The sequence below is a fragment of the Corella eumyota genome, chromosome 2, assembly GCF_963082875.1.
Source record: "Corella eumyota chromosome 2, kaCorEumy4.1, whole genome shotgun sequence".
Classification (NCBI taxonomy): Eukaryota; Metazoa; Chordata; class Ascidiacea; order Phlebobranchia; family Corellidae; genus Corella; species Corella eumyota.
In genome coordinates, this window is record NC_137491.1 from 7,414,748 (window position 1) to 7,442,194 (window position 27,447).

The 27,447-nt window shown below is 28.7% G+C and overlaps 2 protein-coding genes across 3 annotated transcripts; both read right to left on the reverse strand.

Annotated features, from left to right (window-relative positions):
* Positions 1–1,029: 1,029 nt before the first annotated feature.
* Positions 1,030–6,125, reverse strand: LOC145744149 (retinoic acid receptor gamma-like). The gene is made up of 9 exons (XM_082562267.1): positions 6,015–6,125; positions 5,263–5,362; positions 3,504–3,685; positions 3,069–3,210; positions 2,789–2,973; positions 2,370–2,549; positions 1,929–2,133; positions 1,640–1,798; positions 1,030–1,421 (listed from the first exon to the last, which is right to left on the reverse strand). Exons 1-9 carry the CDS (start codon positions 6,099–6,101, stop codon positions 1,330–1,332), a joined length of 1,332 nt encoding a protein of 443 aa, XP_082418393.1. The 5' UTR covers positions 6,102–6,125; the 3' UTR covers positions 1,030–1,329.
* Positions 6,126–7,811: 1,686 nt separating this feature from the next.
* Positions 7,812–13,070, reverse strand: LOC145744148 (uncharacterized). 2 transcript variants are annotated; one of them, XM_082562266.1, is made up of 17 exons: positions 12,890–13,070; positions 12,707–12,793; positions 12,255–12,383; positions 11,958–12,094; positions 11,444–11,605; positions 11,101–11,248; positions 10,919–11,006; positions 10,603–10,709; positions 10,364–10,488; positions 10,206–10,275; positions 9,984–10,113; positions 9,703–9,897; positions 9,466–9,558; positions 9,178–9,287; positions 8,956–9,046; positions 8,697–8,769; positions 7,812–8,606 (listed from the first exon to the last, which is right to left on the reverse strand). In XM_082562266.1, the coding sequence occupies exons 1-17, from the start codon at positions 12,986–12,988 to the stop codon at positions 8,399–8,401; spliced, it is 2,052 nt and encodes a 683-aa protein (XP_082418392.1). In that variant the 5' UTR covers positions 12,989–13,070; the 3' UTR covers positions 7,812–8,398. The 2 variants fall into 2 exon arrangements, with proteins under 2 accessions (XP_082418392.1, XP_082418391.1); XM_082562265.1 differs by having other exon boundaries at positions 9,703–9,900.
* Positions 13,071–27,447: the final 14,377 nt, after the last annotated feature.

The following is a 27,447-nucleotide window of genomic DNA, read 5'->3' on the forward strand; positions in this document are numbered from 1 at the left end:
CCATACCCTTCCTTTTTGTAAATAATATTTTGTAGTCCAAAAACTAGTGCTCGTAATACTAAATATTCACTTTAGGCTAAGTCTTTGCAAAATTATTTACCTAGCCTTTTTTTAGTAAGCATTTTTAACCAACAATGTCTTTGCAATTAAAATTCTAAATTAGGTTTCAGTATTTTGTCTTAAATATCTATTATGGTTTTTGCTTCAAACCGTACCCTCGAGCCATTTGATTTCAAATTCAGATACCACATGCTTTGAATGCTGTCGTGTTCGCTGCTTTAATTTCTATCCTCAATTTAACTGATAAGATCAGCGACGATGCGTAAGGATACTACGAACATCTCGCTTTCTTCCACTTAACATCTATTAAGAGCAAAGCGTTTATATTAATATCGGTGATACGATATTTATTCCCCGACCAAGTAACAAGAATTCGTAATTTGCAAAACACGTTCAAACAAAGCGCCAGCATTTTATTTTATCAACGTGCGTCATCTTTGATATTATCGTTTAAAAAAACCTAAAGTTTTGCCAAATTTTACGTTTGGCTAGAATTATTTTATATAACACCACCGCACAAAAATACACAAAATTGGCAAGCATAACGTTGGAAATTTCAAATCACGGCCAAAAATGCAGAACTCTGCTGCACCAATAAGTCACGTATTTCACCTTCAACAAATCACGTGGAATTACTTAATTTTTCCAAAAGGTCAAAAAAGTTTATTGTACAACCACAAAAAAAACAGTAATATGTTGTCTTGTTTAATACCACGAAGGAATTACACAATTATATTAATATCAGATCTTTATCCAAGTACACGCAAAGCACGATTTCCTTAACCAAAAAGTGGAAAAGCACAAAAATAAATGCAGGAGTTTTAAGTACGTAAAAGAATTAAAGTTCATTTCTATTAACAAATAATATTAAAAAATAATAGCAAAAAAAATTAAAAATAATTTTACAAAATTTTAAAGTTTTTATTTCATAATATCTCTTTTAAAGAAACAAGATTTAATAAGCTAGAAAATATTTGTTAATAAAACATTGTTTTAATTAATATAACGATAAGCCGATATTTTTGTTTTGTAAGATTGTACAATTATTTGCATAAAAGTTCTCCATAGTTTGTTTCTTAAATAATTTTGAAACGTTTAATTATCACATGTTATCAGTCTGTTATTTTTGTTTATTAATATCAAAAACGCTGATCGAAAATAAAAATAACATTTCTTCTTTTAACCAGTAATACTTCCATTCAAACACCGCTTGAATTAAGGCACTTGGCGCGAATTTAACAAAAGTCGACATCAAATATGTTAAGAACTTTAATAATTTTCCCTCAACAACATCTCCGACATTAAGGGGGGCATTGTGCCACACGGCACTTCCATGTTCAAGGTTATCACCCTCTCCGCTCCTGTGTGACGTAAAACAAATGTTAGTGACGTCATAAAGACCAATAAATGCGCATTTAGGCTAAGACAATACCGCGCAGATTTGATAACATCTCGATGCTATCTTAAGTATGATTGTATTGGTTGAAGTAAAATCAGATAATTTGACTGATTGACAATAATTGGTAACATTTATTTTCTGGATAACTTTAATATTCGAAAATTGAAATAAAATAGTAACCTTTTACGCTGATGGTGCGAAGGTCGGAGATTTTCATTAAAATTCGGGGAAATATTTGCGGGAACTTTGGACGTCTTCTTCGGCTGTAAAGACGAAGAGCCTCGATTAGAGGTTCCTGGGCTTTCTCGATTCTGGAAGTTTCTTTCAAATCAGGTCGATCTAGGATAAAACAATAATTTTTTATTATTTGTTGATTTTTGAAATGTCAAACATTTACAAAAGATTAAAAGAATTTTTAGAAGCGCTTATTTTGTTAAAGAATTCTATTTTATATTATTTGATTATCTACCTGCACACATTATACAAATAGCACATAACAGACTGATTTCAACTTGGTCCAAATCGAGAGGCCGAAGTCCTTTTGCAAACGAGTAAACAGATTCAGTAATTGGTCCAAAACCGCATCTACGTAGTTGACCCCTATCCAAAGTCAACCCATCGGAAAAGGTCATGGTGTCTTCCAAGGGGTCATATCGAGAACAGAGTCGCAAAACCTTGAAATTAAAACAAAATAAATAAACTAAAAAAAATAAAAAACACAACATACAACTAAAGGTAAAACAACTTTATAGATTTTCTGCTATTTTAAGTTTAAAAGTTAACATACAAAATAACATATTTGCTAAACATGACTTGGCAATATATTTTCAAAACCCTTTCATAAAATTACAAGTAGTTACACAAATCATAAAGAGTAAATGTTTATTTTTTACAATAAATGTTTACTTACTAGTACATCTAAACTTGCGGCTTTAATCAACGTTATTTTATCAGTAATTAAACATTCCGTAAAACCAGGAATCAGTTTTGCAAAGTCGACAATTTTTACGATACATTTTGTTGATCTATCCGAAAATTTATCCCAAAGATCGGCATCTATGTTATCAAAGTTGTTGGCGGTATTAGCATTCTAAAATAAATGTATTTGTTACAGAGCATGTGTTTATTTAATGTAATACATTTATGTTAAAGTAAAAAAATGTGCTAAAATATTGGTACTAACATAACAAAAGCAAAATAAATTTGACTATGTAGCTCTACAGCACAATCGTGCGGTAGGAAGTTTTTAAATTTTTAAATCAATTAAAAAGAAATGTCAAAAAAGCTTAAAAACAATGTTTAAATCTATAGGCTTAGTCTAAAACATACCGTTAGTTTAAAACGATTTATTGCACTAAGGCTGGGCGAGGTACTGATATGAGCCTCTGAAATCACACGAATTATTCCTTCCACACGAGGCGGTAAAGAGCATGACGAGTGTACCCTAACGCCACCAGTGGTTGAAAGTTCCTTCTTTTCTTTGCCTCGCTTTTTTCTACGGTCATTTCGTACAGCTATATAGAAAACAGTTGTAAAGACAGAGTTGTAAATTACCTTGACGGGTTTAAATAAAAAACGTCAAAAGCAATAATCGAAAAAAGTAACTTACATTCCTTCATCATTCCGACCTCCAAGCATTTTTGTAAGCGACAAAACTGACATCTACTTCTTGTCATTTTGTTGATGACACATTTACCCGCTCTGTGACATACATACTGCACATTCTTTTGAACGCTTCGTCGAAAAAATCCCTAAAATTAACAATTAACAATTTTAGTATTGTATTTTGAAAAATTTTTATTATTAATTTAAAATTTTAAGGGTTAAAAGTTTGCTTGAGAATTACAATGACATGTTATCAAGAAAACACAATAAGTGAACTTTTAACAGCACTTATTGCGCCATGAAGTACCTATTTTTAAATACTGACATTTTTAAAAATAAAAATATTTACTTAGTCATTAAATAAATTTAACAAACAAAAAAATCTATTTTAACAACCCCAGCATAAAACAAAAAATTTTCATTAATTTAAAATTTTTACTTTGCATCCCTCGCACGATGCCACCCCGTAATGATACCCAGAAGATCGATCCCCACAAACAAAACATGGTTTGTACACACGAGGGGGCAACGGAGACTCTGGTGACGTCACATAGCCAATCGCCTCGTAATCACTCGATCTTTCGCTGGAGGAAGGACTGTTGCCGTCCGAGTTACTTGTGTCTAAAAGCAAAGTTTTACATTAAAAACAAATATTGGGTCTTAAGAAAAAAGAAAAACATAAGAATAAAAATTTCAATAATTACATGTTGTAAAATGTTTTCCAATAAGGACGTTTTCAATATTTATTTAAGATATTGAATTACTTGTATCAACCATTTACATATTTATACACAATGTAAACGTTACAATTAATATATTTATCTAAACCCAGTTCTCGTATGTACAGTTATTTGTTTTAACCATATGTGCTACCATGCCCTTAAGCGTTATGCCACAGACACTCTCTAAAAATATACATTTGCAACAACATTTTTGGTATATTTAGATGCAACTTTACACCAATTACACGAAAAAACATAATTTCAAATATCAATTTTTTCAACCTATAGTGCTTTAGGCTTAATATGTTTATTTGTTAGGCTAAATAAAAATTAATGACAATAATTCATTGCTTTGTAATTCTCATATTTTATTAAGTTAAATTTTATATTATTATTACAACAAACAAAAAACTTGTCAAATCACCGTTTAATTAAAAACAAAACATTTAGGTTTTTAGTTCAAATAAGGGTATAATGACGTTCAACATTATTAACGAAAAGTTATTTTTGGCTTTTGTCTCCCACCCAAATCGTAGGTGTCGAGAAAAATACCAACAACAGGTTAACAGTTTACTTGGGTCATCGATCGTTCACTTAAGTAATGAAATCTGGTTCAAGTAACGGTCAAGCGCTTTCTCCAGACATTCAACGCATCGTTCAACGAATTTGTGTATGCAAAAATTACTAATTTTCTATTCGAAAGGTTACGGGAAGTTGAACGTATTGTTAGTGTAAAATAGTAATGCTATTTTTAGGTTAAAATTTTAACAAATGCGGAAATAAGGAAAATTATAATTAAAATCAAACAAGCCTTTTGTCCACACAATACCAACAGATTGAACAAATAATGCTAAAAACGTTTTTTTTTATTAAAAAACGAAAGTCTATTAAAAACATGCAAATTGACGTCATGTGACGTAGTAATATTAAGACGATATAACAAAGTATTTCCCTATTTCATTAACGTACTTGGAAGTAATCGAAACGGTTCAATGGTGTTAAAAGAAATTTACAAATTGATATATCCGCCTTATGGGTGGTGTGAAGTCAAGGTCATGTTATTTTAAGCAATATTCTAGGTTTACATCGATACGCTCTTATCAAAAGACAGTAAAACAACAAATACTTTGCAGACACAGAATGTTTAGCACATATTTGTTATTTTTTGAGATTTAAGTATTATGTTCGTAAAAAATGCCCATAACCGTTCATATCCTTTCGAAAAAATTGTTATCCGTTATTTAATTAACTAAATGACTGATCACAAATACTAAGGGAATGTAATAACCTTTTGCTACCTAACCGTGTATTGACATCTGATATTTGTATTGAGCTTGTACATGAGGTTTAATACGACCACAGTGACATCAATTTTCGTGTTATATCGTCGTCAAAGGTTCGACCTTTCGGCGCAAAGCAAAAATTGGGATGCGCGCAATTTAATACACATGTGTGATAAGGCGATAAAATACTTACGATTCTGCGGATAATCCCATTTGTTGGGCGGACTTAATTCGCTAAAATGTCCAACATTGTGTTTTTTGTCAAAGGGCGGAGTAAGAGACGCTCTTGAAACCTAAACAATAAAATTCAAAATTTTACATAACTTAAACTCATAAAACTAATTTCGCATTTTAATTTAGTTTGTTCAAAAATGTGTTGTGCAATATGCACTTTATTTAAACGACTTCTTCAATTATTATATCAAACAGTAGAAGAGTGTTTAAACTGCAGCCATGGTTTTCAATTGACGTCAATGTCGTACGTCACTGTGTAAATGTTTGCATTTTTTTATCCGTTTGAGAACCAAGTAACTTAAGCAAGTTTATACAATAAGACTTTAAAAACTTGTAACCTATGAATTTTAAAAATACACAAAAAATAAGTAAAATTATACAAAAAAACGGGTTCAAAAATAAAATTGCTTAAAATTTGTTTTTAGTCCTAGTTGATACGCGTTTTGTTATTGTGTCTTTACAATATAACAAGTAACTGTCAAAAGTCGATCACTAAACAACTATAACAATATAACTGTAATGTTTTGATTAGTTAGTTGCCCCTAGGTTTTTTGTATTGTTAATAATATACGTCTAAAATGTAAACTCAATTATTTAGAACAAGATATTTAAATTTTATCGTTGTTTCAGTCTTATTTTTTTAAACGGTAAATGAATCCATTGAGATTGAAATACATATTCCGCCTACGTAAATTTAAATAAAAGTCTTACGTTATCGTTAAGATCACTGTACGATCCGATATTGGCAAACTTTCCAATTCCTCTTTGATGTCGGGGGTCTATTAATACACAATCCATTCCCTACTAGTTTTACTAACTTCTATAACAATTTTAAAACACAATTTAGTATACTACAAATTTAGATATTACTTTTTATTCGATTGCAATACTTTTCTGATTTCAACTAATTTAAAATCTAAAAGAAGAAAAAAACTTTTAGTTCCTGAATAAAATATACTTTAACTATAAAACTATCTACTACTCTTATTAATAAAACATTTTGTTTAGTTAGGAATAAAACGCTAGAGATTGCTAGATTCACTGTTTACATTGCGTGTGTGTAATGGCATTGTACACGTTGGATTTCTAACTGAACCAGTCAACTCCCTTCGTGTGTTGCCAAAGTAAACAGTTGCTATTGATGCTATGTAATCTTGAATTTGTTTAAAATTTTATAGTTTTATTTAGTGAAAGTATCTTTGCTGAAGATTTTTTCTGTAAATCTATACGAGTTTACGAAGCTCGTTGGTCTAGAAGATTTTTAATGAAATACTACTTTGCACGTTAAATTATTTTTGCTAAAATAATCTCTATTTAAATAACTGTAAACCATTTTTAATGTATATAAGCTAAAGTCTTTAAACCCGTTCTGTTTTTGACTTGCTTAATACTGTTAATACTATGTTCACTTTCTCACAGAGCGATATATAAAAAATCTGAATTCAAACAAACTGCACTAGTTAACAACAAGCCGGTAAGTGTCATAAACTAATTAAGAAATCACTTTTTTGTTGTGAGCAAATTTAAACCCGCGAACAATTCACAGTGCCAATATTCAACGGCAAAATGCATAGAATTTTTAGCGCAACGCGTGCGCTGCTCACACGATTTGTGACCTTTACGCGACCACAATAATACAGATGACGTCACTAATCGAATAACCGACTTGTCATCATTTTAACACGTCTTTACCGCAAGTTAATTACTATACTGCGCGAGGTCGCTAGGCCAGCTGCTGCTAACTACAAATGACGTTGTTGTCAGAACGAATTATTCGATAACAATATCCGGTATTAACTAATAAAAATCAAACAAATGTTCTTGTATGGTATAGTTTTCACACTTTTATAAACCAAGAACCGCACAAGTTACAAATATGCAAAATTAAAAGGCTGGCAGTTTTGTTATTTTGGTTGAAGGCTAGTTTTTGAGTAGTTTTTGCTTTAAAAATAAATTTTGTGATGTAATAACTTTCCGTTCGTTGTTCATTTATTGCTACTGCATTAAAAAGGAAGGTGACAAACTCTGCGGACCTTAACACGAACCCACAACATTAACGATCGTGTTATGACATAATGTTTGTGTTGCTAATAACAAAAGTCAAAAGGTTAAAATCGATTAATGATATTAAAATTTCTGAAAATTGTATAAAAAATAATTCATAAATATTGAATAGATAATTTTGCAAATAGGCATTTATAAACCCATTGAAATTGTAACCATGCCCGACTTTTATTCTATTGTGCATTGTTAAGCTCTTTATATCTGTTTTAAATAAACCATTCTTCTTTCACTAAAAAGAAAACTATACAATTATTAAACTCCTAAAAAGGCTGGTCACAGCATTAATCAATGTCATACTTTGACAAAGTATCTAACGACCTAATATGGCTACTAATTTAGCAAACCGCATCATTTTTTATTTTTTCTAATATAAAATATCCTACAACAATAATTTAGTTTCAAGACAAAGAATACTTCAAGAAAATGTATTGTAACAAAATTCTGGTAAAAATAGAAAAAAAATCAATTGAATTATTGGTATAAGCAATGGCTAAAATAAAAACATATTTACAATTGAATATTAAAAAAAAAATAATTTCTATAGTTGGTTTAGAACCAAATTAGGACAAAGTAAAATGATACAAAACAGTTACTACTAATAATTAATTGCCAAATATACAATATGCCTAATTTTTCCCAAATAAACTAAACTTACTTCTCAGCAATGTCAACTTCAAGTCTTACAGGTTTGGTATAAAAAAGGTAATCAGAATCTATATACTGATCACGTTGGGTTTTTAAATGTAAACAATTCGCAAAAATGAAGGCACCACTAGCAGTAAAATTACTGCACTAATCACCACATTTTTTTTACACAATGAAGGTATATATTTATCAGGTATAGTAATAAAAAATCATATGAACTGATACTTTATCTACTGCACTATGTGCATTAACAGTTACTATTTGCCCTTTCGACAAAAAGCAATTTAAATTTTTTTTGATAGATAATTAATATTTATAATAACTGCATTTCTAAATAGTTTTAACTTAATATTTTAAATTGGAAAATATATTTTAAAAATGACTCTTCACATCATCTTGTTGTAATGTAATGGAGGCCTGATTGGAATTGCGTTGCTGTTCAACTTCCTAATGGGTGAACCGTCTGGAGATATCCCCATATTGGGAACATTTGGTTGGGTGTAATAAGTAACCCCGTGGACTTGTTGACCAAGTAAATGGTGGTTGGGGGGAAAGGGAAGCGGGGGAAGTTGAGGTGGTTCTTGAAGAACATTTCTGAAAGAAAATGTTTAATAACATTATAGATTACAACAAAAAACAATCTGGAATTGTTAATATACACTGAACCTTAATTGGTAAGCTTACCTCGGCATATAAGTATTAGGAGGAAAGTTGTGTGGAAGTGGAGGGGGAAAAGTTAAAGACCCAGTTAGATCACCTAAATACAACAATTCACTGTTTACTCTTAAATCAAAAAATTAAAATTAAAAAATATAATGATATTGGTGCAATAACTAAAAATAATATTGTGAAATAGTATTCCTATCTTTATCACAAAAATTGGCAAAATTATCATGCAAGAAATATAATCTAAAAAAAATTTTGAATAAAGTATTTCACAAACCTGCATTAGGAAGTGTGTTAATATGAGATCTTGGTGGACTTGTTATTTTATGCTCTTCGCTTGATGTCATCAACATATTATTATGATGCATCTAAAACAATATTAGTTAATAAAAATTAAATGGTTTGTTTTTTTATAATACAAAAATGACGATTTAATTTGGAATAAGTCAAATAAACAATAACTATCGACTTAGAAATAGTATATTTCAATTGTTAGCACCTGTTCAAGAGCCTGTATGTTAAGTACAGGTTGTTGTTGTTGTGGCATCATTGAACTTAGGTGAGAGGGAGGTGTTAAGGTTGACATCATTCTTTGTTGTTGCTGGTATGCTAGCAAAATAAGAACAACAACATTACTAGTTTAGTGTTCATAGTGGCAATTGCAACAATATACTAAATGTTAAGTAATCAGTGAGCAATTACATAAGTTTAGTTTCCACAATAGAAAACTATTACGATGAAGTTTAAAAATATGATGTCTCTTTAAACAAAGGAAATAAAATCTTACTTTCATAATATTGCATTGATGCTAATGCTGGATCCATGCCACTTAACAACACATCAGATTTTGGAATGCTCATTACATGGTTTGCCAGTCCAACTAAAACAACACACAAAAATTAAATTATGATAGAAAAATGGCTTAAAAATCTAAAGTCCAAAGTTTCAATACATGAAAAATAAGTGCTTTTTGAAAATGTAAAATTTTTTTTACTAAAAAATAAGAAGGATCAAAGAAAATTACCAATATTAGGAGGCATGCCCATTGGTTCACTCATATTGGTAATTTCATGGGCTTGCTCTGGTTCGTACTGGTTAATTGGTGGCGTAGAAACACTATGAGGTGAGCCATGCATTAAAGGTGGTGTCTGGTTGGTAACAACTGGTTGTTGTTCCTTTTGTTCGTATTGCACTGGTGATGGTTTATTTTGGGCTGGTGCTACTATGGTTAAAGCACAATATAAAATAATAATTCAAAAATTGTTGTGTTATCTAGCATATGCAAATTAAATTTTAACTCCTTACCCTTGGGTTGTTGCTTGTTTTCTGATTTTGATTTTGACCATTCAGGAGGTAAAACTGGTTGTCGTTGATGGTCAACCGAGGTCTCGACAGCTTTTTGTCGCAGAGATGAATACCTACGAGGTTGGTTTGACTAAACACAAAACAAAAATAGATTAAGTTATTTTCAAGGCAAAATTCGTTAACATTTAAATTTTTATTTAAAGAAATGTATATTATGAATACTTCTTTGCTTCCAGAAACAGAAACATTTTTTATTCGGTCAGATAAATTCTCCTCATATTTTCTTCCATGCCTAAAATTAAAATTATAAACTTTAATTATTACATTATGGCATAAAATTTTAAACCCAAATTATTTGATTGTGGATAATAACTACATACCTTTGATGAGAATAAGATTTGTCTCTTGGTGGTTGTTGTTGTTGTTGTCGTTTTGACTTTTCATGTTTGTCAATAACATTCAACATTGTTTCAAGGTTATTTTCGGTATTTTGTTTTTTCTTACTCTAAATAGTTTCATTTATTTATGCAATTTAATTTTCAAATATTCAAAAAAATAAAATAAGTATTAAAATAAAAAATTTAACAATAAATATGATTGCAAGTAGAATTCAACTTACTGAGGAAGGACTTTTGTTTTTATTTTCATTTTGGTGACTACTCTCTTTTTTATTTGATACCTCAATATCAGCTGCTCTTCTTTCCGGATAGGGTTGCCTATTACTCTCTAAAATAAAAGGTAAATTTGATAAAAATGTATTCCTTAAGAATGGTTCTTGTTCAACACAATCATTTTTTATTGCGGTTTTAATAACAAATAATATTCAAAATAGGTAATCATGCACCATTCTTATATTTAGGCAAAAAATGTAATTTCTAACTTGAAAATTATACATACTTTAAATACAAAACTTAAAATAAATTGCAAAAACTGACTTTTATAGTTGTCATCTGCTGGTTTGTTTTGTTTGGAAGAATGGAAATTTTGAGACTTAATGGGTTGGGATTTTTCTGGTTTCGAAGGCTATAAAAATATAACATGATAAATTTTAAATCGATTTCCGTATTTAGTCAATAATAAAAAATAAAAGTGTTCTTTAAAAAATTAAATTTTGTACCTGATTTAGTTCTGGCCATTCTTGTTGGTTGGAAGTCGAAACAGTCTCCTTATTTTTACTACTTTGTTCTCTTTGTGGTTGCTGGTTGTATTGGGAACGGGAAATCCCCCTTCTGTTGATGGGTCTTCTTTTACCTCCACCTCTTTGGCTATAAAATTATTTATGAATATTAATTTCAAGTATATATATATATAATATTTCTTGATGGTGACTTAACACATTGATTGAATAGTATTTCATAATTTTAAGCCCTTTTTTCATTTCCAATACAGTAAATAAAAGCTAAGATCTATAAACACTACCTCGCCTTAACAAAAACATTTAAAAACCCAAAAAAACTTACCCTCTGGAATAATTTGGTCCACTATTATAATCAAAAGCTCTGATATCATAACCATACTCAGCAATAAGTTGTGCTTTACATTTTGGTGTTTGGTCGATTTCATCAAATTTATCATGCAACCATCTTGACTTGTCTGAATCACGAAATCCTCGATTAGACTTCCTAAAAAAATTATTCAACAAAAATTCAATAAATATATATATATATACAAATTGGGAAAAAAAAATAAATAAAGATTAAATTCTTAGACACTTATTGTTAGAATTATTAGTATATAGTGCTTTAAACAAAATATAGGTGGGGGTGGCATTTTATAAAGTTTAGACATTAAATAAAAATAGACATAAATGTTTAGATAAGGTTGGATTAAATTTTTTTTTAAGAATGGCAAAAATAAACCACTTTAAAACTGCATATATTTACACAAATAATAGCTTGCAATAAAAACTATACATATTTTTGCTAAAAATGCTAAACAGTAACCATCTGTTAAAATTAAAAACAAAATATTTACCCTCCTCGAGAGTTTTCATCATTCCTTACATCATGTTGAAAAAATTGTCCCTTTGTTGGTATAAAAGTCGGAAGATTTTCTTCGTCCTTGTTTTCCTTTATCTTTAGGGAGGTTGAATCCGCATCATCTGATTGTTCCTAAAAATCACAAATTTTTTTTAACAAAAATAACATAAAGTTTAAATTGAACGTAATACCACAATTTTTTGATCTTATGTTTAGAAAACATTTATTATAAAAAAAAAACACTGGCACACCTGTAAACTCCAATATTTAATTCAACAATAAAAAACCTAACCTGCCCATCTCCTTGCTCCCTTGTAACAACATCCTCTTCGTAAACTTGTTCCTCATTCCTATTGACATTTCTGGAAATATTCAAATCTGCATCCTCTTCTTTATGTGCTGCAGCTTTTGTTTCATCCTCCTATTAAACATAAAAAATTCTTATATAAAATTCAAACATTCTTTGAAAAGATTCACAATATTATCAAAACTTTGTTTAATAAAAACAAGATTGTATTCATAAAAAGTAAGAACGTAACAAGACTATAAATAAATACATTAAATTATAAATGTAATTTAACACAAAATATTTTATGGCCTTAGTAAGTTACTCACATTACACAATTTGTCTACGATTCCTTTCTTATAACAACTCAATACAATATTGAAAAATTTGAAATAAAAAATTGTATATATTGCAAAAGATTTTACGATGAACTGATTAAATATATATCAAAATCTTACAGTATCAGAATGTTCACTGACTTCTTCTTCTTCTTCAGCACTTTCATATTCCGACAAATCACCATAATCTTCATCATAATCATGGACCTAATTAAATGTTAAAAATTGTAATTAACAATAGTAAAAAATTTTACTCAGAATTAAAATAAAACATGATTTCATCTTAAAATATAAGTAAATTACCGATTGGGTCAGTGATAAACTGTTATGATGTTGTGACTCTCCTTCTGACAAAACTTCTTCATGATCAATATTCGCTCTTCTGCGTCGTCGATCTGCCATCTTTATGTTAGGTCTTTAAGGTTTTTCTGATTGTCACTTTGTCAGAGAATGTAACAGATGAACTTAACCTAGTAGTTATTCAGGCAATTCTAAAAAATAATAACATGCTTACGATCATATTAGACGAATTATATTATCAAAATCTTGTGATTTCAATTTTCAAAATGCCATTCTCTGTTGGCCTGATTGCTATGCTCGTACAGCTTATACCTAGTAACCAAATATTTTAAATTCACTATTTAATAACATTCTAGTTGCTTGACTATTTAAAGTATCCAACACTTCTTATAGTTTCTATAAATTTATCAAAATAAAATACATAAGCCAAGGGCAAAGCTGGCGCGGGAAAGAAAATTTCGCAACTGGAGAGTAAAACTTGTAACCGACATATGACTTCGGATAAATGCTTACTCCTGTTTTTAGAAAATAAATTACTAAATTTTTTTGTTTAAACTGTTTCCTAATTTGTATAATATTACACCAATTTAAACTTTAAGAAATGCTGCATGTTATTTATTATTTTTTTTATATAACTATTAAGTTTTTAATACTTTTTTTCATAGGTTCAAATTAAAGGTAAATAACAAGTCACAATCCTAAACAACAGTTTTATTACCAATAAATTTCTTTGAGCTATTATCAACATCAATGACAATATTATGATTTTTAAAAGCTGTCATCATTATACTGTTGGAAGAATTATAAAGCGTAATTGGATGATAAAACGTTAATAAACACAAGAATATAAACGTGCAGTTAACAACAAAAAAGTTCCCGTTAAAATAGTACAAGACTAAATTTAAAAGTGGAATTTGAACAAATGTTGCTAGTCCAGATGAAGTAAGCGTAATGCCCAGTAATGTCCCAAAGTGAAATGCTGAAAAAGCTATTGATATATAAGTAATAACACATGTATACAGGTAACTACGAAAAACTGTAAATAAAACAAATGATACAATCTGTAAAGGCAGACAGGGAATAACAACTAGAACAGAAAATAAAGTTGCGAGCAATGACGTAATGCCTAATGATAGGCTTATAGATTTGACGTTGTTTGATTTATTATCTTTTTTATTATTTTTGTTAAATCTACATGTAGTTTTATCTATTATGTAACCGCATAAAGGCGATATCAGAAATGCAATGGGTGATGCAATACCAGCATAAAATAAATATTGATCAACAACTATTGTCTCAATTTTCATACTTTCCAGCCAATAGTAAAGAGTACCCATAAAAAAAATTTCCCTTATTCGGAGAACAACAAGAAAAGCAACATTTCCGTAAAAGAACTTGTTCATGAGAGAATATTTAAGTTTACTTCGTTCACCTCGTGTAATTTGTTTAAAATTTTTATATTGCTTTTTAACATTTTTCAGACCATAGGTAAAATCATCAGGAATGTTATATGGTATTTGCATAACAGGCGATAATACAAACGTTCTCACCAAAAAATATAAGGATATACTTGACATGGAAAGAAATATAGTCCTCAATGAAATGCCTTGGTCGCCGACTAGTTTAAAAAAATAAAAAATTATTGAAGACGAATCAAATCCTCCGTTAATTAGACCTATTATAGTAGAACGATGTTTTGGTATTAGGTTCGCAAATTGAAAGCTTACTACCAATACCACGATGCCAGACAGCATTATTAAAAACATGCCTGGTAACAAAACCCACTGTTGCGTAGGTGATATCATCGATATTAATAGGCAACTTAAGCAATATAGAAGCGTTAACAGTATTCGACTAATCCAAGTTCCATAACGGTCGTAAAAAAATCCAACCAAAACAGTGCACCCCGGTACTGTTGAGCTTACAATTGTATATATTAGATTAAAATGTTCTCTTTGCTTTAAACAAGTCGATAATGTTAAATTCGACATGTTCAAATGTCGGGTTCTATTTACAGTATCTTCGTAACAAAGATTATTATAAATCTTTTCGCCTTCAAAGCTACCTATCAGAAATGACCATCCATATCCTATTCCACTTAGAAAAGCGCATTCTAGTACTGTTAGTACAACAGCTGCTATGTCCTTGCAACTCATTTAGAATAAGCTCACAGTTTGTTAAAATATCTTGTAACTTTCAAGGTAGTCGTTATGTAACAAACTGTTATATTTTACAAACTCACTTGCAGTATTTTTCGGTGTGCTTTATTTTAATGCAGTTTTATGAACCTTATCCCTTTTGTATAATGAACAAATTAAAACTTTATATTAACATAGTTAAGTTTAAAATTAATTAAGCGTTGGCTTGTGGCTACACAATCAATCAAACAATTTAGGGAAATGAGGTATCTAAAGTTTCCGGAACAGTCTACCTAGCCTAAACATTATCAAAACAGGCTTAACTTTAATCCTTTTGTGTAGTGTGCGCTAAATGCTACTACTATATATAACTGCCAAAGTAGTAAAGGTATTTCTTTAGTATATTCACTTGTTTTACCGCTAAGTAGAATAACTTAACTCAGGCTTCATACACAACCACAAAAACGTGCTGTGATAAAAATTCCCGTTCTAATACGTATAACCAGCGCATGTCGTCAAAAAGGTTACGTCTATATAAAGCGAGTAAACCGCCTTTCTGTTTTCTACTACTTGATTCTATGAAAAAATACAACTATTTGACATTTTGAGTATTTATGGCACATCTATATAGACAAAACAGTTTTTAGTGTGACATTAGTAATTACTAAAAAATATTTTATGTGAGTAAATGATAAAAACGTGTCTAAAATTATCATTACCCGTGTTTTTACCAAAGTGAAATGTTTTACACAATTTTAAAGCATTGTTTATGTTGAATATATACATGTAAACTGATAACTTCAATGCACAAGCTACGAACGATTTGCAACATAATGAATACACACAATTTAGTTTTTGCAACATTGTAAAAATTCGGCCAGTTTTATCATGGAATGGTGTTATGTACAGATCACATTATCAATAGTTCATCTATTCTTCATCAATGTCTATAAATACAAATACAAAAAAAGAACCATTTAGTCGATGTTTTACACTCAAGTGGCTACTAAAGAAATTTAAAAAAATCAAATTTGGTTTTTACTTACCCGGAATATTCAAAATAGCCTGCCTTAAATGCGTAACATTTGCATTTAGTTCTTTAAAATTCGCAACTTCTGTTATTCTCGAACTGCTATCACTACCATCACCAACTATAACCTGAAATTTCCACAAAAGGAAAAATTATAGTAAAAAATCAATGCTTCTGAATAAATATGTATTTCCTAATAGAATACCTGCAACTCTTCAGGGTTGTAGTTGCGAACTCCAACAGCGAACATTGTAATTCCTGCCGCTCTTGCATCGCTGGCACTTGTTTCCAAATATTGGGGATCAGATGCTCTAAAAATTTTTAAATATTTTTTTTAAACAAAATAAAAATGTTAACTTTCGATAAATAAATCTTAAAAATAGAATACCTTCCGTCAGTAATAATAACAATAGCATTCTTGGTTTCAGTATCATTTAATCGTTCTGAATTGGCAAAGTCAATCAGCAAAGCTTTTTCTATGGCATGGCCGGTATATGTTGTAAATCCATGGTGCTCAATGCTGTCAATAGCTTGCTAAAAACATTTAAAAGTTTTCAAAAACATAAATAATTAAATACTATAAAATTATAATAAGAAAGGGTAAAATACTAACGTGAAATGTGGCGTGTGTTCTAAATTCTCCCATTTCAATTTCTGTCCCCAAATATTGTTGTTTGTCGTATTGTCTATATTTGATGAAGAGCATTTGATAAGTACAAAATGGAACAATGTTTTATATACATAAAATAAATAGACCTTATAGTACTTTACTTATGATTACCTTCTAGGAAACCAATGGGAAAATTGCATCACCCCAATTCTTATTCTTTCTAAATCGTAACCTCTTACAACGTTCTTTACGAAATCAATCATATGTCTAAAATCTTTGCTAGTAACAGAACCAGATCCATCCAATAAGAATAACAAGTCAATTTTGTCGCCTAAATTATAATTCAAATACATTAAAAGAGCTTTTAAAATTTGCCAAGTCTAGCCAAAACTATAGTATTAGCCCCATTTGGAGTATACTATATCTGGTCAAGGTTGAAAATTACCTTCAATAATTGCTTCAGGTTCTTCAACATCTTTACTTCTCTCATGATTTAGTTCCTCATTGTTTTCGTTATTTTCTAAATCAAGTAATTAAAAAAATGTTGCAAAACATAGTTTATCTAATGAAACTGTATTTGGTAAAAACAGTATTTAATAACACAATATAAAACAAAAAATAACCAACTCAGGTATATAGATATTTTTTGGAAACTACTGTATGTACAGAAAATTCCTTTTATTTTTTAATTTGCACTATTACTTTTAAATTATATTTTTTTTTAGCTTAACTTGAACTGAAGATTTATAATTAACTAAGATAACACATTTACAACTTACCATTAACAGCAGCCTGCATTGCATTAAGAGCTAAAAATAAAAATATTTTTTCATCGTTAACATTTTTCAAACAAAAAGAACTATTAGAGCTTCTCATATAAGTTAATAGCAAATTTTAAATTCTCTAAAATTTAATTATCAATACCCTACCATAGCATCTTGGTAAAAAGCTTTTTTCTACAAGCTCTGGTATTAAATTAAACATCTTTTCAGCAAGCCGTAAAGACTCTAAAGCTGGATTGCCTTGAGGTACAAGGCTTTCAAGTTGTGCAATCAGGGGTTTAAAATCACAAAGTCCCTCGAAACTATCTTTCATAAGTGTTGAAAATTCATTGTACAACCTGTGAGAGTAACCAGTATAATAAGAAGATATAATTTAGATTTTATTACGTAAAATAATTGTTTCTTATTTTCTAAAAAAAAATTAAAAGCAACTAAACTAAACTTTTAATTTAAAAAACAAATTATTGGCTTTAATATTGATTTTAACATTTTTCTTTATGTTTACTTACCTGCAAAATTTGTTTTTGCTTGGAGCAAGAATCAGCTGTTTTGTAAACTGTAAAGATGCATTACCTAATGTAACCAATTTGTCTAAATCACAAAATTCGTTCGAACCCTGACCAAAGCCTTGCAGACCAGGCAAAGAGTTTAACAAACTATCTTCAAGGTTATCAAGCACATCAACCTCCTTCAAGCAGTACAAGTCATAGGTGGGCACAAGGACAGTTGAGCTATTTCTCAGCTGTGCAACTATCGCCTAAAATAAAAACCAATAATAAGACACGCACAACCAGATTTTTTTTTAAGTTTTTTAATATGTTTTTAAATTTATGATTGTTACCTCAGTTGATAATATTTTTCCTAGGAATGATGGCTTATCTCCAATAGCACATGTATTAATAAACCTCTCTAAACAACTCTTATAAAATACCAAATTGGTCCTAAAAGGGTTTCAATTTATTAAAATTTTTAAACAAGAAATTAAATTTTTCCCCACAATTTATAAATAAATAATACAAAATTTCAGTAAAAAAACAAAATTTATAACCAAAATATATTTTATCAAATATTTTTAAATAAAAACAAAGCCTTGCTATTTTAATAGAATTTTCAAAATTTTATATTTTTATCACACTTATTGGTAACTAGGATATTTACAATAAACATACCCGCATCTATTAAGATTGGTGTAAGGAAACTCATTAAAAAACAAAGTTGTGCATAGCCAAGAACCTTCATAAAACTCAGAAAATGTACAACCAGGTAAAAATGGGACATCATTATCTAAAACATTTTCTTCCACAGGGCCTACAGAAATTTCTTCATCAGGGCCTACAAAACATTTTAGCAATGATGTTTTTTTTAATTTCTATACAAATATTTATATACAATTAAAGCTATAAAATGTATTTTTACATCATAAATGCATAGAGAAATTAAAACTGTTATAACCTGAAGCTCCATTCACAATCACTTCGTGGGTCACATTTGCAACTGAAATTGTAAAACAATTTGTTACAAAAACATATTGAAAAGCCCGCAAAATAAAGTGTATATAAAAATAAATTAAGTTGTGCTTACTTGGACCATCATCTCCTTCAAAAATTGGTAATCCATAATCTGAAAAAACATTTAATTTAACTTTGAATTTATGCTAGTTACAAAAAATTATTTAAAAATATAAAATGTTTAAAAAATTGTTTTTACCATCCCCTTCGTTACTATCCTCTCCAAAACCTACACAAAAAATTGTTTTATAATTTTAAAATTAAAGTTTTAAGTATTTTCAAATGAAGCTATAGGCCTATTGCACACAATTTTTTTTAAATAATGTAACTTACGATCAGAAATTGGTTCATAGGTTGGAAGAACTAAAAAAAAACAAATTTTAACATAAACGATTTAGTCTATTTATTGTTGTTTTTGTTTCCTTATATTTATTAAAAAAAGAAACTTTACAGGTTTGATTCAAGGTTAAAATAAATAAAATAGTTTTTTGTAGACAAGACAATAAAATTTTTTGTATTATTAGAATTTATATAGTTTACAAATACAAAATCAAACTAAAATGATCTATAACTAAGAAATATTTAGTTTCAACCTAATTTAGATTTAGTAAATATTTTAGCAAGTATGTTAAAATTCACCACTTACTTAATCTATAAGTACTGTTAAAGCCATACTGATTGTTAAAACCATTTGATTTAAATTTCAAAAACATTTTTCCAGATTCTGCTGTGAAAGTTGTAACGGTCAACAACCTTCCTTTTAATTCACCCAACAACTTTCCATTTTCATTTTCGCCATCATAAATCTATTAGTAAAAATAACTTAATTTACACAAAAACATAAACATTGTTGATCACTATATTAACAGAGATAAATATAATTTACTTTCAATTCCATGGTCAAAAAGTTATATATATTTATAAAATAAATGAAGTACAACCAAAATAATTATAAATTATTCAACTAATTTTTTTTCAAAAATTAGTTTTGCATTACTATATTTAATCTAGGAATTTTTTACCGATAATATGTCACAGCATTCCTCACTAAAAAAGTCATTAAAAGTAATTTCAATCTGGCCAAAAGCTTCAGAGCCCAATAACCACTGACACTCACTGTTCGAGTCATAATCAAATGGGTAATTCGGTGAACTTAGAACTTTAGGATAAGTTTCACTTAAGCCAGTAAATCCGCATGCAGAATTGGAAATATTAGTTTCGACTGTTTAAAAATAAAAACGTTTGCAAGTTGACTATGTATATTGTCTGTACAACATACAATATTTTAAACATATGTATCAGTTGTCAAAACACTTACATGGAATAATGGTAACTGAAGCATTGTACCCCACTCCGTTAATAAAGGGATTAGAAATAAAAGTGATTTCCAAAGTTGAAAAGGTTGATGTGAAGATATTTTGTTGCTGAATATTTCTACCATTAACTTTTTTTATTAATCGTCTTTCGGTTCCATCATAAACCTATAATAAACAACAACAAAAAAATTGAACGTACCTTCATATATTCGCACCAAAAATTAAACCTCTTATTTAAATTGTCAAAATTATTTAAATTGCCAAATGCAGTGTAAATAAAATGTATAATATGCTAATAATTTTAATATTTTTGAATTTATATCTTACGCCTAAGTAGTCACAGCACGCTTCCACATTAATATTAAAGATAGTTAACAAAGCTCTGCTGCCAGGTGGAGCCATGAAGCTATAAGTGCAATTAGAATTGGATGGATAGTTGTCAGGGTAATTTGGTGAATGAATAAAGTAGGGATTTTCAATATTTCTGGTGGTCAATTGAATTTCGTCACCACAGTTAACAGGAACAACAGCTGGAGGCAAAACACTACCAGGAACTAGAAAATTTTTCTATTATTATTATTTTTAAATAGTTTATAATATATAAAAGTTTAAACTTACATTGTCTGTAGTCTATTCTGAATCCTTGCAATTGTATACGATTGTCAGTTTTTATTCGAATAGTAATCTCACTGGTTTGAGAAACATAAGTCATTGGTAACTGGAATATTTCGTTTTTCACAGAATTAAGTACTTCATTAGGACCATCAAATACCTACAAAGAGCAATATTTATTCTATTACTTTAATAAAAGAGTGTTTTTACTATTTATTAACATACAAAATTTACCTTAAATATAACATAATTAAATTACGTTTAAAATTTATTAAATAAAACATACCGTCACTATATCGCAACATTTTTGAACATCAAACTCAACAAGTACGAGTTCGAGTTGTCCACCAAATGGTGATGAAATAGTCCATAGGCCATCAAGGTTAGCATCATAAGGTTGGGGCCAGTTTGGTGTAGTGATCGATTTGGATTCAACATCTGCTACAATCACTGAAGCAAATCCCTTCACTTTAACAAAATTATTAATTTCAAATAAAAGTTTTTAAACAGTGTTTTAATAATAATTTGCTATATAACTAATAAACTATTATATTGTTTACAAACACTTATAATTAAAAAAGTTAAATCTACACATTTAAAAATTGTTTTATAAAATTTAATAAAATAAGAGAAAATTGTTAAAATTATTTGCATTTAGTCTAAACACAGTGCACACACTTGGTTGCAAACATATAAATAAATTTACACTTAAAGCATAAATGTTATTATATTGAGGGATTATAATTTAAATTTTAAATATGTTGTTTAAAGGTATAAAATGTAAAGCGTTAAAATAAAGATTTACCTGGCTCATCTGTAGTTGTAGGAGCTGTAAAATGATTACAATTTATTTAACTAAGTTTGGCGAATTTTTTTAAATAAAAATCAAATACATTTTTATTGCTATACAATACAAACCTGGAGAATATTGCGTATCTCCGTTGCAAAGATCAGTATCACAACATCTTACATTACAGATATCAAACTGAAGAGCATTAACATAATCTCCCATATCTGCCTTAAGCACGCCACAGTCTAATGTTGCACATAATTCAGTCTGTACACATCTTCCAAATGCACCAGGAGCTATAAGCACAATTTTTTTTTGAAAACAAGAAAAGTAATTATAAAGGGGTTACACATAAAATGATTAAGGGTGCCAAACTGATGCCACATTATTTTTAACCCTTAAGGGTACAAAACAGCAAAAGTACAACCCCTCCCCACTCCCATCAAAAAAGGTAAAATAACTAGTGTTCCTACTTTGCATATCTTCCGCAGTTTCAGGATCAGATTCCCCTGCAAACATCAACATGCAACTAGAACCTTCATCACAAGTTTCAATGGTTCTTGTTCCAATTTTTTCACCAAATATTGTAGTTTCCATTAAGTTATAGCACCTTAACGCTGGAAATATATATTTTTATTGAAAAATTTTACAATTATTCACTTATATATTATTTAATTTTTGCACTTAAAATTAAATCAGCAAATGTAAACTTAAACTTACGTTCAGATCTGGGTATTTCAGTAGGTTGTTCAATAGGCGCTAAATATAAAATATTTGACAAACTGTCAAAAGTAAGCTAAGTAAAATACAGGACTTTTACAAACTGTTTTAATTACTACAAATAAATCTAAGAACATATATCATATCTTGCTTATATTACTAGAAATGTGATTATAACACAAAGTAAACAATTTATTTTATTTTTAATATTAAAACAATTTATTTTACCTTGTCGATATTCTATTCTAAATCCATTCATTTGTACTGTGCCATCAGTTTGCATTCTTACAATAATATTACTTGTTCTAGAAACATATACCATTGGCAATTCTGGTATATCATTTTCTTGTGAATTAAACACTTGATTGGGACCATCAAAAACCTTAACAAATGGTAGTCAATATTAATTTGTACTAACCAATAACTTGGCAAACACGATGTAGTGGTATGAGATCATGAGTTTGATTTCCACTGCTTCTATACTATAGCACCCTTAAGGTTGATTCTATAAACAGTCTAAACTTTTGCCAGGCTACTTAATAATTAATAAAATTATTATCAGAAATTATATTTGAAATATGAAACCTTAAGCCAACAAATGTAATTTTATGTTTGGATATGTAGCTGAACTTACTACTTTTGAAAATACAAAAAATGTATAGAATAATTTTTAAATAAAGAATGTCTATTCCTAAAATTCTAAAAATGTAAGAACTTACCATGACAACATCACAACACTTTTGAACTTCAAAGTTAGCAAGCGTGAGCTCAATTTGACCATCAATAGGTGATGTTATAGTCCATTGACAGTTAAGGTTGGCATCATAAGGTTGGGGCCAGTTTGGAGATGTAATATGACCAGACAATACTCCTGCACTATACACTGATGTACATTCACCCCCTTAGAGTAAAACACCAAAATAATTTTTATTTTACCAAACATTTAAAAATCTATATATTAAATGATACGCAATTTTAAAAATTAATTAAAAAATTAATTTGACATACCTGAAGTTACAGTAGATGGTACAGCTGCAAAATAAAAAAATAAAATTTACAAAATATTTTTATTTAAAATACTATATAGGACTAACATATAAATAAATATGAGTCCAGATTTTTCTATTTAAATTTAAGAGTAAAAAAATAAAATTGAACTTACTGGTAGATATCGGTTCCTCAGAAGGAACTAAAATTAAAAAAGGCATTTTCAATTATGTTTAAACATATTATTGCATTACTAAAAACAAAACTTTTAAAAAAAATGTATAAATAAGAGGGTTTAGTTACCCTCTTATTTATACATTTTTTTAAAAGCTTTTACGTATTAAAATATTTAACAAGATAAATGAAATTTATTATCTCACTGTAAACATTTAATGTTAAACTTACGATGCCTATATTCAATTCTAAATCCATTCATTTGTACTGTGCCATCAGTTTGCATTCTTACAATAATATTACTTGTTCTAGAAATATATGTCATTGGCAATACTTCTATATCAGCATACCTTGAACTGAAGACTATTTCAGGACCATCAAAAATCTAAAAAAAAAATTATTTTTAAAACTTATTACTAATTACTATAAGAAGTAATTGTTATATTGTTACAAAAGGTTTTTATTTATTACAATTTTTTTAGCAAAGAAAAACAATATCGGCTTTTAAGATATATAAGTGATATTACCTATGCTAAAAAAGATAAAAAAAACTTGCCGCCAAAAAATCACAACATTTTTGAACCTCAAAGTTGGTAAGTGTGAGCTCAAGTTGTCCATGAACTGGCGATGAAATACTCCATCGACAGTCAAAAAAAAAAGATCATGAGTTTAATTCCCACTGATTCCACACTATAGCACCTTTAAGGTTGGTTCTATAAACAGTCTAAACTTTTGCCAGGCTACTTAATAATTAGTAGATTTATAATCAGGAAATATATTTAAAATATGAAACTTAAGACCAACAAATGTAATTTTATGTTTGGATATGTAGCTGAACTTACTACTTTTAAAAATACAAAAAATAAATAGAATAATTTTTAAATAAATGCAAAAAATTAAAAAAAATTAAATTTGTATGTCAAGAATGTCTATTCCTAAGATTCTAAAAATGTAAGAACTTACCTTGACAACATCACAACACTTTTGAACTTCAAAGTTAGGAATCGTGAGCTCAATTTGACCATCAATAGGTGATGTTATAGTCCATTGACAGTTAAGGTTGGCATCATAAGGTTGGGGCCAGTTTGGAGATGTAATATGACCAGACAATACTCCTGCACTATACACTGATGCACATTCACCCCCTTAAAGTAAAACACCAAAATAATTTTCATTTTACCAAACATTTAAAAATCTATATATTAAATGATACGCAATTTTAAAAATTAATTAAAAAATTAATTTGACATACCTGAAGTTACAGTAGATGGTACAGCTGCAAAATAAAAAAATAAAATTTACAAAATATTTTTATTTAAAATACTATATAGGACTAACATATAAATAAATATGAGTCCAGATTTTTCTATTTAAATTTAAGAGTAAAAAAATAAAATTGAACTTACTGGTAGATATCGGTTCCTCAGAAGGAACTAAAATTAAAAAAGGCATTTTTGATTATGTTTAAACATATTATTGCATTACTAAAAACAAAACTTTTAAAAAAAATGTATAAATAAGAGGGTTTAGTTACCCTCTTATTTATACATTTTTTTAAAAGCTTTTACGTATTAAAATATTTAACAAGATAAATGAAATTTATTATCTCACTGTAAACATTTAATGTTAAACTTACGTTGCCTATATTCAATTTTGAATCCTTGCATATTAACTGTGCCATCAGTTTTAAAACTTACTTCAATATTACTTGTTCTAGAAATATATGTCATTGGCAATTCTGCTATATCAGCATACCTTGAACTGAAGACTATTTCAGGACCATCAAAAATCTAAAAAAAAAATTATTTTTAAAACCTATTACTAATTACTATAAGTAGTAATTGTTATATTGTTACAAAAGGTTTTTATTTATTACAATTTTTTTTTAGCAAAGAAAAACAATATCGGCTTTTAAGATATATAAGTGATATTAACTATGCTAAAAAAAGATAAAAAAACTTGCCGCCAAAAAATCACAACATTTTTGAACTTCAAAGTTGGTAAGTGTGAGCTCAAGTTGTCCATCAACTGGCGATGAAATACTCCATCGACAGTCAAGGTTGGCATCATAAGGTGTAGGCCAGTTTGGTGATGCTATATGACCAGATACCACTCCTGCAGTTAACATTGTCTGACAGTTGGGTCCTATGTAATAATTTTTTTCTTAGTACTTAATAAAGTACTTAAAACTTTTTTTTTAAATAACCTACAATATATTTAGTTCTTTAGTATAAAAATGAAATGATTAAATCTGCAATTTTACAAAATTAAAAATATTTAGAAACAAAATTCTTACTTACAAAATATAAGAATATAATTATACAAAATATAAGAACTGTTGTAAATCCATTTAAACAATACAATACATTTTAAATTAAGTTTCAAAATAATTTATTATTCGACCAAAATAAGCAAGACCAACCTGTCCTTTCTGTAGTTGTTAAAGCTAAAAAATAAAAATAAATAAAAGTTACGCAATAGTTTCATAAATCTAACCAAACAAAAAAAATAAATTTTTAAATTGCTCACGAATTGCACTGTAGGAAATGTTGAATCCTTTCATATTGGTCCCAGAATCACTAAAGAAACTAGCGGCAACATAATTCCTGCTTGACTGCCAAGTAAAACCACTTCGTAAACCCCACACTACCTCCTCAAACCTGATCTCCTCTGCTGTTTCAGAAGAGTAAAACTGAAAATTAAAAAGAATTAGTAAACATTTTTAAACTAATTAAATTTGTTCAAAACGAATGGTTTTTAAGTCAAAATAAAAATTATGTTAAAACAAATTTTTTCAGAAATTAATATAACATAATAATTAAAAAAATTTTTTTACCAAAAACTTTAATCTCGGTAACATAAAAACGTTATGTGTCCATAAAACGTTAACCAAACGAAAATTTTTATTTATCCATAAAACGTTAACCAAAGGGAGGCTTACTCTTAAGGCATCCCATGTTTGCTCAGTTTCGAATTCAATAAAATCAAAGGCGATGACAAATCCCTCAGGAGCTCTGAACAGCCACCAACATGATGCTGAGTTAGGATAATTATTATCATAATTTGGAGATTGGAAATACTGAGGTAACAAAGTTGCAATAAGATGAACTGGTTCGGAACATTCTATATCACAACACAAAAATCAATTAAAACAAAGATGAAATAATCTTGGACACAAAATAATAAACAATAAAGCCATTTTTTAAATCATTTTTAAAACAATAATTGATAATTTTATTATTAAACTACAAATTTTAATTTAATTTATATTTCAACCTGGTAGTGGTGAAGAAGTAGTATTTACTGTGTTTGATATGTTTGTAGTTGGCACAAAATTTGCAGCTAAAAAATAAACAGTGTTTTATTTAGTTTATATTTAGTGTTTGTGTTTAAAAGATATATTATATAACATCTAAACTTAAGTTGAACATTGTCACTCTAAATAAGGTTTAAACATTAAATTTATAGAAACATAATGTGATTAAATATAGAACATAATCTGTCGAATAATAAGATAAAACATACTTGAAATTACTACTTTAAGTCTTAGGTTTCATTCCCACTGCCATAGCACCATTGAGTAAAGGGCTAATAAACCCCTAAACCCTTGTTTTGTACAAAATACAACCTTAAAATTAACTTACGAATAACAGTGTATGATATGTTAAAACCTCTGCGTTCTACTCCTGAATCAGATTTAAATTGTACAGCAGCATAATTGCTTTTAGAAAAAAATACTGTAGTGTTTTTTATGCCAGAAAGTGTTTTGATTAAGTTAACTTCCTCTGACCGATTCGTACTAAAAATCTAAACAAAGTTTAAATTAATTTAAAGTGACCATAAGTATAACCCAAACAAAACAAAAAAATTTATAAATCATGTTGCAAATAAAAC

What these genes read in the sequence shown, in the direction of transcription:
- LOC145744149 (XM_082562267.1), bottom strand. Translation starts at nt 6,101, where the DNA reads ATGGATTGTGTATTAATAGACCCCCGACATCAAAGAGGAATTGGAAAG. An exon ending in CATCGTGCGAGGGATGCAAA is followed by an intron (nt 3,211 to 3,503) that starts GTAAAAATTTTA and finishes TGTTAATTTTAG; the next exon opens with GGATTTTTTCGACGAAGCGT. An exon ending in TCGCACCATCAGCGTAAAAG is followed by an intron (nt 1,422 to 1,639) that starts GTTACTATTTTA and finishes TACGTCACACAG; the next exon opens with GAGCGGAGAGGGTGATAACC.
- LOC145744148 (XM_082562265.1), bottom strand. Translation starts at nt 12,988, where the DNA reads ATGGCAGATCGACGACGCAGAAGAGCGAATATTGATCATGAAGAAGTT. An exon ending in ATCAATGCAATATTATGAAA is followed by an intron (nt 9,288 to 9,465) that starts GTAAGATTTTAT and finishes TTATTTTGCTAG; the next exon opens with CATACCAGCAACAACAAAGA. An exon ending in TAACACACTTCCTAATGCAG is followed by an intron (nt 8,770 to 8,955) that starts GTTTGTGAAATA and finishes TGTTGTATTTAG; the next exon opens with GTGATCTAACTGGGTCTTTA.